We start from the raw sequence: 8,930 nt of genomic DNA on the forward strand, positions 1-8,930 counted from the left end.
CAAAACATGAGCATTTTTCAGTTGATTCAGGACCAGAATACTAATTTTTTTTTTTTTTTGCAAATCAGAAAAAAACGAAGAGGCGAATCCGAGAACCAACAAATTAAATTGGTGTGGCCTAAATATACAACTTACACATAATAGCTTAAGAGACTCCAACACCAAGTTGAAAGAAAAGAAATGGCACATTTAACCATGATTTAACTTCAAGATCAAGGTGTTGGGACTCTTCTAGCTTATTACTATAATTGGAAACTCAATTTGTATGTGGTTGTCATTATGCATTTATTTGCCGGTAAATGTGTAACATTATAACAAGACAGGTAACAGCATCTTATAGAAGTCACAAGAGGATACATCTCCTTTATTTGTAGTTCTGCACCAAGCAGTGCAGCACTTGTATAAACTACTACTAGAACAGTCTTCACCTCACTATAGCAGGGTTCTCCCCAGGATTTGAGAGGCATGGCCCCCCCTCCAGAGGGGGGAAGCTGAAGCATTTTTCTTTATCTAAATACAAATGGAAGCCATTTCCTGCAACTTCAGGTTTTGAACTGCCAGAAAAAAATAGTTAACATACAGGAAAAAATTAGGGCATAGGTTCCACGCTCTGACCCCTAACCGGGGGCCAACGGTGCCTTCAAGTTCGACAATTGAACAGAATATGACATTAAGTCATACATTTTCCACTTGGAACTTGAGGCAAGCAATTATGGGAAAATGTAGAGAAGCTGGGACAAAACCTTATCCTAATGCTAATCCTTATGTTATCACCAACTTGTAAACAAGTCCCTTATAATTATCAAAGTACCATCAAGAGTACCATCAAAACAAAATTTCACTTCTCTAACATTAAATAATCGGTCCCCATGTTTAGGACTAACAAAGTTACACATTCAAGAAAATACTTTTGAATTTAAAAAAAACTTAAAAAGAAAAAAAAAGAAATCTGAAGAAAAAAATATTAATCTGTACAACATTTTATTGGTTTCTATCCATTTGCTTGTCTACAAGTCGATAATGTGATTGTATCAATTTTCAAACGCCCTAAAATTAGCTAAATCGGCGAATTAAAGTGATTGCGCAATGGACGTGCCCTATGACCTTCGACCTTTTGGGGGTCATGCAGGCGTCAACAGTGCCCTCCCCATGCCTTGCCCGTCCGTTTTCGTCGGCAAATTTCTGCTTTTTTAGAGGTTTTGAGACCTTAAAACTCATACCATGGGAGAAATAAACCACATACGTTATTTTTATGGTAAATATCGCTAAAATGGAACATGCATTTTTTTGTCGCGTTGCCGATTTTTTTGGCAGAAGCCTTGCGGTGCGGCCGCCATGTGCTACGCCGATAGGTACAGGCCGTCCCCCGTCCGGGTTTGTGGGCAAAATTCAGTCTTTTTTTTAACGTTTCGGGACTTAAAAACCGACAGCAGGGGAAAATAAATCGTATACGTTATTTTCATGGGAAATACCGCTATCATGAACCAGACATTTTCTGTCGCGTCAACGAATTTCGCGGCCGCCACATGCTTCATAATGTCGCGGTACTGTAGGGAATTTTCTACGGTTTATAAGTTCGTAAACGTATCGGCTTTTATTTTTAAACTTATTATCAGGGTCGAGGGCTTTGGTTTACAAAGAAATCAGACAATTAGCTTTCTTTACACGACTTCAAAACGCTAGCGGGGAGCCCGATGTTCCACCAATGACAGCGATTCTCTCAGTAGCGTCGTGCGAAATACTCATTGTTTACTCGATTATCGCCCCATTCACAAGTTTTCAGAGACAATGCCGGCGGGAAAATAGACGCCACTAAGCCCCGAAATCAGGAAATTTTAGCGAAATTTTGTAGAAAAATCGGGATGCAACACCCTAGATTTGAAAATGAGTATGAGGGCGCTGAGCTAGGAGTATAAGGGCGCAGCGCCCTTGTTCCATCGTCTGGGGAGAACCCTGTGTACTGTCTATTAAATCACTGGTCATTAAAATGGAGATGCAAAAAGAGTGCCAAGTCATTTTCAGATTATTGTTATCAAAGGGCAAAATCCCTTTGTTGATAAATGCACTCTCTCATATTGATGTGGATAGAAAATAATGAAGGTAGCAAAAATGAAAAAAAAATTGTTACCAAAGGCAAAGGCAAAATCCCTTTGTTGATAAATGCATATGTCTCACACTCTCATATTGATGTGGATAGAAAATAATGAAGGTACCAAAAATGAATACCAAATCTTTTTACCTTTCCCATTATTAAATCAAAGTTGGTCATTTGTGTTTTGTGTTATTTTTTATTGAGAGAAAGCAGAGTATTGATTTATCTTGTCTCTTTTGAAGGAAAAAAAGAAGTTTGGCTTCCGATTTGTCGGGGATTTAATGAAATCAGTCATACTGACAAATTATGCACCCCGTCCATTGTGTGGAAGTTGACAGGGAGGGCCATTCCCCAAATGGTCCACATCTGTCCAGGCGTTTTGTTTCCTAACAACATGGCGGCCTATTGTGGTGCACTTGTCCCATCCTCCGGCAAAGAGTGGAAGGTATAGATTCATTTTTTTGTCAAGTGTACAACTCTCTTTCAAGTATAGTAGGTCTAGATATGTTTAGGTGTTTCTAGAAGTGATTGGACTTAATTCTATGGTTTTACTGTTGTTACTGTATTCTATTGAGTCTTGTCATAGGTTTTGTTTGAAAACAATGAGGTTGAGATGCAAGTACATCTATGTATGTCTACATGTACGTCTGTTACTTGTATTTTGATGTTGTCAGCCTTCTATGCAGTGATTTTCTTTTGTTTCTAGATAAATATTTTGAAAAGGTAGACAATTTTGAAGATGGTGATAGCTGAATAATGTCGATATCTGGAAAAAAATTACTTCAATTCATCTAACTTAGTAACTAGCAGTTAATGTCAAATTTGTATTGTTTTGGATCTGAAATTCAGTTGAAAGTATTAATGGTACTAAAGGTGAGATCTGATTTTGTCCCTTTGTCAAGTTGAGAATAAACATTTTTATTGACAAAGAATTTGTTTTGGTTTGCCTGCAATGCATCAGTCTGCCAATAGGAAGTGCCATAATCCATACACTTGGGCATGGTGCCACAGCTGTAATGCCAAAACTTGCCACAAGGGGGAGCACAGCACAGCAGTGTGGAGGTTCACTAAAAAGTATGGCAAGTTCACATTTCTGGACCATGACTCACTGTAGTTTGAAGATATCTGGATCCAGTTTTGTCTACGGTTTTTTCCAGAAGCAGTGATCCAGAAAGATCCCACTCCAAACCAGACCACCAGTACTCAGTTAACAACTGTCAGATAAAACTAGAGAAGAGACACTCCTGACCCATAAACAACAGGGGCAGTTAGCATGTGTAGAAAACAGGACAAGCGTGTGATTTATCCTGTGAACCATACTGCCCTTGTAAAGAATGTTATTCACAGCCAAAATAGTAAACTTCCCATGGTACGAAAAAAGATCTTTGTGTAAATTTGTCTCTTTGTTTGAAATAAAACATGTGGGTCCTAGATAATTGCCAAGGTGGATTTTTCTTTGTTGAATCAAAATTTTTTGTCTAAGGCCACACCAATTTAATTTCTTGGTTAACGGATTTTTCTAGAAAAATAATGGAGCGGGCGGGTGAAAAAAATAAAATAAAATAAAAACAGCCCTAGGCATCCTATTATGGCCCAAAATGGTACGATAGGAGCCATGAAGTCAACACACCAGGCTGGTTCAAAATTTAAACAATGAATTTTTAACTTTTAATGATACCATTGCATTGAAAAATGGAATAACTGTAACAAGTAGGATGAAAAGGACAGTTTTCAACTGTTCAGGGCAAAATATGAGCATTTTGCAGTTGATTCTGAATTTTTATTTTTATTTGTAAATCAGAAAAAAATGAAGCGGGTGAATCCATTAACCAAGAAATTAAATTGGTGTGGCCTAACTGTACAATATTCAGTAATCCTGAACCCAAATTTATAACATGTCATACATACGACTTTAGACTTGCAGTTGCAAACCATTTTATAGTAAATTGCAATCTTTTGAATCATTTTGCTACACCAGGGAGTTAAAAGATGGCTAGACAGAGACATTGGCATGGACTTGTATCATGATGGAATAAAAGAAAACAAAAACAGCATGCAAATCCATTGCTCATTCATTCATTGTACTGTCAAGCCTTTTCTCACCTATGTTGTAATTGTCACATGTTGAAATATTCTTATGTAAATCCCTATGTGTTTACTTTAGCACATTGCTGTAAAATTATGATGCAGACAAACAACAATGCATCAAATATTGTCATTGGTATTAGTATTACAACCATCAAATCCAAAGGTGTTTGAACTATAATTTTCAATTGGTTGATAATGATTCTCGAAGATTCCCCGAGGATCAGAGCTTGACATCAATAATAGAGATAATCTTACTGTTCACACTCTTGTTATGTCTTGACAGATAAGAACTTTAAAGAAGTAATTTGAGGAGTCTTGCCATGTCTCTTACTGGAATAAGCATCTCACAGCTGGGTTTCTTTTTCACCAGAAAAGGATTAACGTGCTAAAAGTCGGTCAATTAGCGTGTGCTAGTTTCAGGGATGGCGTGCTGAAACAGTAAGTCCAGTGTTGTTGTGATCGCCTTGTTCTAGGTTCCGTTCCTGTCTGTTTTTTTCAGTAGCCATAACAAATTGAGGAAAATCTGGTACAAGGAGAGCTTGGCTAAACTTTTCTGTGTTCCCTTGGGGGTACAACCAGGCCAAGGTTTGGACACAAATACTGTGCTATAAACTAGTGATTCTAATTTCTACACTTATAAATTTCAACAGAGGATGATAACAATCAAAAGTATATTATATTTCATTGTATTGATTATTTATTAATGCTATGGAGATATTGTAGATGTAGATGTAGATTCCTTCAAGCCAGGTAGGAATATTTTCCAGTTTGGGCCGCTCTTGACTTCAGCCGACAGTCATCTCAGGTCGCATAGGATGATGTAAATCAAAGTTTTATCAGATTCAGAGTACTTTTGGGGTTTTTTGTTTAAACTTAAAAACGTGAACAAATAACTTGCCAATTTTCTTTTTGTTGAACCTGATGCCACTGCAAAAACATTCATTTTTCTCAGACCGTGAACTTTTGCTACCGCGAACATAAAGTGATCTATAAGGTATTCTCCTTGTATTACCAGTACATCCATTTTTTCTGCACGTGCCTTCAACCTCCTAGTCCTAGTTTGAATACGCCAAAGGTCAGAGGAATTTCTAACCCATTTGTAACCTATAACTGTTCTCTGGCACTGGGCCAGGTCAGATGTAATGGAACACTGGAAATAAAGTTTCAGGTAGGCATGCCATCATCTGGTACAGAGTAAATCATCCATAAACACCCGACCCAAACATTCTGTCATCAGGAAATTGTGAAAATTTAGACAGGAAATTTACCACTCTTACCTGGTTTCCTTTGGTTTCCAAAATCAGTAACGTTTCATCTTATCTAAATCTTCATTCTCTGTACTGGATGTTAGTAAATATGCTCAGCTCTTCAAAAACAGCCCAGTCAACTTTCAGCTTATGAGAAAAGTGGAGATAAAAAGTGGGGAAAGTCTCACCAGTGTCTGGGAATCCTGTAGACTGCGGCTACCCTTCTGGCCACAACGGGAAATGCGGGATTCTCTTGATACCGTGGAATTTCCCTTCTCCAATTTCCTGGGCTGTCTGTGGCAGTTTCCAGGGTGGGGGGCTGAGGAGAATGGGTGTTTATGTGGTTCTGGTGTCCCCAGGATAAAAGGATGGCACTTGTAAATGGGGCTTTATTGGCACCCCCCTGTTGGAGTAGTCAACAACCCCTGTTTGTCAACTACAGGAGGGTAAATAGCCAGCTCTGGGAATTCACATTCTTTATTGTGCATCTGGGATGTGCCACTTTTAGGGGTCTTCAATATATATTGTCTGCAAAATTATCAGGATAACCAAAATAGAAATGAATTGTATCTCTTTCTGAAGTAAATAGAGTGTAGAAAAGTGTATTATTCTACCCAATACACATTCAGTTGTTGTATAAAAAAGTGATAGTGAATACACAGCCCCCCACGCACACCCCTTGAAGATGAGTGGTAGGTTCCAGGGGCAATGATCCAGCCGGCTGGATCTACAGAAGTGGTCACAAATCAAGTGGTCAGGATGCACTATAGCCTGAACCAGTGCAAGTATCTGGCCTTCAGCTCTTTTGTATGGACAGTGGAAGTCTATAGCAAGGTAAACATGTGGTCAGAAACATCTTTATGGCTCATCTTCAACTTGAAGTTCAAGTACAGGTCTGAGAACTCTAAGGGGGAGGGTTCCTTGTATCATGAGTTATCAGTGAGTTGTGAGACTAGATTTGAGATGATATGATAGGAAAGTCCACATGTTAGGGGGAGGGGTGATAGTCATTGTACACACAAGATCTTGTAGTCCAAATTTCAGTTGTTCTGTATATTCTTCTGCTGGCAATGGCTTTTGACCAGTGTTCTTTTTTTGTTTCCTTCGCAGGCCGAGCAACGGTTGGCGGCGAAACGGGCAGCACGTGCCGAGGCCAGAGCGCTACGCATGCAGGAACTGGAGAGACAACAAAGAGAGGTAAACCCTTCGCTACGTACTCCAAAACTAAGTCTTACATTTTGTTGTTGTTCCTGCGCAGCCAAAAGGAAATCTTTTTGTTTGGTCACACAGGAGGGGTGACATGTCACCTAAACATGTTTGCTTGACATGTGGTGTCTTCTTCTTGAACAGTGGCCAGAGAGGCCAAGGCTAGAAGGTTCACCTCACTCTAACCACAAGATTCCTCTCTTCCAGAACTAACTGACAGGATGAGGTGGTGTATTTATGTTTCTCTTCCAGTTGTAAGTTATCTCCCGAACAGAAGTGTTAAAGAGGCATCGCCGTACTGAGAGTGATTGTCGTCATTGCGTGCTGCTTTCACAACAACAGGTCAAGCCATTGCTACTCTGCAATTTGTCCAATATGGCTGATCTTGACTAACATGTGGGCTTGAAGCCCAGCTCCAAATCAGAACCATACTGTTGTGTATCTTTACGAGTTCAGTGCCTGACCCTCTCTTATTAGCAGATAGTAATCTTGTCAGCTTGATGGATGGTGAAGGTAAGATAAGGTGTACATAATCGGTATACAGTTACGTAACCCAGCTTATTGACTAAGACTTTAGGGGAGAAATATCAAAGTCCTTTGAAATGTGTGGAATGGAACATTGAGATATGCTGGGTCAATTCAGGAGTTAGTGTCTTACTAGTTTCTCATGCCCCATGGGTGAAAAACCTTACCTGGAGACAAAACAGGGATAATCTGACATTATGTATGCTTTGTAATAGATCTATAGTTGCAAAAGTACAGATTTCTCAGAAAAGAAGTTTCTTGGTACAGATTGGTGCATGTATACCAAACACCAAAAGATGTATGTATGTTTTGTAACTTGTAGGGATTCTGAGTATGACTAGTATGAGTATACCTTGAGTGCAGCAATAGGCATATAACTGTTGTTTAATGTTTCCTGTAATAGCCGTATGTTTTCCTCTCCTCTTTATATCAGGTAATTATCATGTACAGCTGGTATCCTAACTATGTGCAATAATAGATCCCTATATTGTATCTCCAGGGCAAGATAGGAGTAATAAGATGTTGTTGACATGTCATATGCCCCCCTCCCCATCAGCTGAATAGTGCTCTCAGGTATTGCCTCCCCTATTTGCTGCTTTTTGACATCAGTAAGGAGACAGTAATGCTGGTAAAAGGAATTTGAAGCATCCATGTTTTACTCTTAGTTCCAAGAGGCTTGTAAGCCAGTAATTAGCCAAGCTCTGCATTCTTGTGTTTAATTTATGATGTAGAAATCTCCGTTTTACTGGGCCTGTGGCAAAAAGAGTCCACATGGTTCATGTTATCCGTGTAGAACTGGAACAGTTCTGGGAGTAGAACCCCAGACCTTTCAGTCTTCCAGGGTCCCAAGTGTGGTGGTACATTTGTACCAGTGGGTCCTGATATCTCATGGGGGGTGTCCTTCTGATATCAAGGTCAGGTGGAGGGTGCAAGGTCATCTGAAAAAAAAAATGTACAAAAAAATTTGCCAAAATCTTCCTAGGAGTTCCTCTTACATAATGATCACTCTTTTACATTAGGCTTACAATGGAGGAGAGTGTCACCATTTCTGAAGCTTCCAGGTTGTCTACCAGCATTTATCAATTGAAAGGACTATAAAATTACAACCAAGCCCATAACAATGCCTATGAATGATAAGATTTCTTCAGTTACTATTATGGTTGCTGGTTTATCTATGTTGTTGAGACCACATATAACAAGCCGGCTATTGTATGTTGTTAGCTTTTCAAAGACCATGCTCCTTTGTAAAACAACTAGTACTAGTAGTAGTCTACTAGATATGTTAAAAAAGCACCCTATATTATATTTAGAACCAAGAGTTCCAGAGTAACATTGTGTGAAGTACACATGTAGAAGAGTGTATGGCTAGTGACCTAGTACGTTGACCCACATCCCTCTCCAACACAGGAAATACTTCCTCACTGTCACCTGCAAAACTACAGCTTTCTACAGCTTCTAGATTTTACCTACCATCTGGCATTACAACAAGAAAGAAACAGCAAGTCTATACTGAGTGAAGATACATGGGCATGTTGTTTGGTATTTGTTTACAACATTCATCTTTCTGTGGCTGCATCGAAGTTGATATATAGCTACAAGTCAATTGAATCTTGTGGTAGCTATGCCCCAATTCAGTGACAATCTAACCTATGAGCAGAGCAGATATGAGAACTGCTGTCTATAATTTGACAGTACTAAAATATTGGATTGTGATCGTTCTTCTGAAATGTGTCAGCTGTAGATTTCAAAGCTAACGCCCCCCCCCCCCCCCC

General features: G+C 39.2%; 1 protein-coding gene across 32 annotated transcripts in view; it reads left to right on the forward strand.

Annotated features, from left to right (window-relative positions):
* The window catches only part of LOC109461801 (leucine-rich repeat flightless-interacting protein 2-like), a 55,566-nt gene that overhangs the window by 17,633 nt on the left and 29,003 nt on the right, over nucleotides 1–8,930 (forward strand). For 29 of the 32 annotated variants that reach the window (XM_019758207.1, XM_019758214.1, XM_019758208.1 and 26 more), the window contains exons 1-2: nucleotides 6,118–6,261; nucleotides 6,538–6,624. In XM_019758207.1, the coding sequence (XP_019613766.1) occupies nucleotides 6,136–6,261; nucleotides 6,538–6,624 (213 nt within the window). In that variant the 5' untranslated portion in view covers nucleotides 6,118–6,135. Of the gene's footprint in view, nucleotides 1–4,531; nucleotides 4,619–6,117; nucleotides 6,262–6,537; nucleotides 6,625–8,930 lie in introns of those variants that run through there. The other 3 variants (XM_019758215.1, XM_019758240.1, XM_019758236.1) reach the window with 2 other exon arrangements.

Source organism: Branchiostoma belcheri, unplaced genomic scaffold (assembly GCF_001625305.1).
Source record: "Branchiostoma belcheri isolate BF01 breed outbred unplaced genomic scaffold, Haploidv18h27 scaffold96, whole genome shotgun sequence".
NCBI classification, from domain to species: Eukaryota; Metazoa; Chordata; class Leptocardii; order Amphioxiformes; family Branchiostomatidae; genus Branchiostoma; species Branchiostoma belcheri.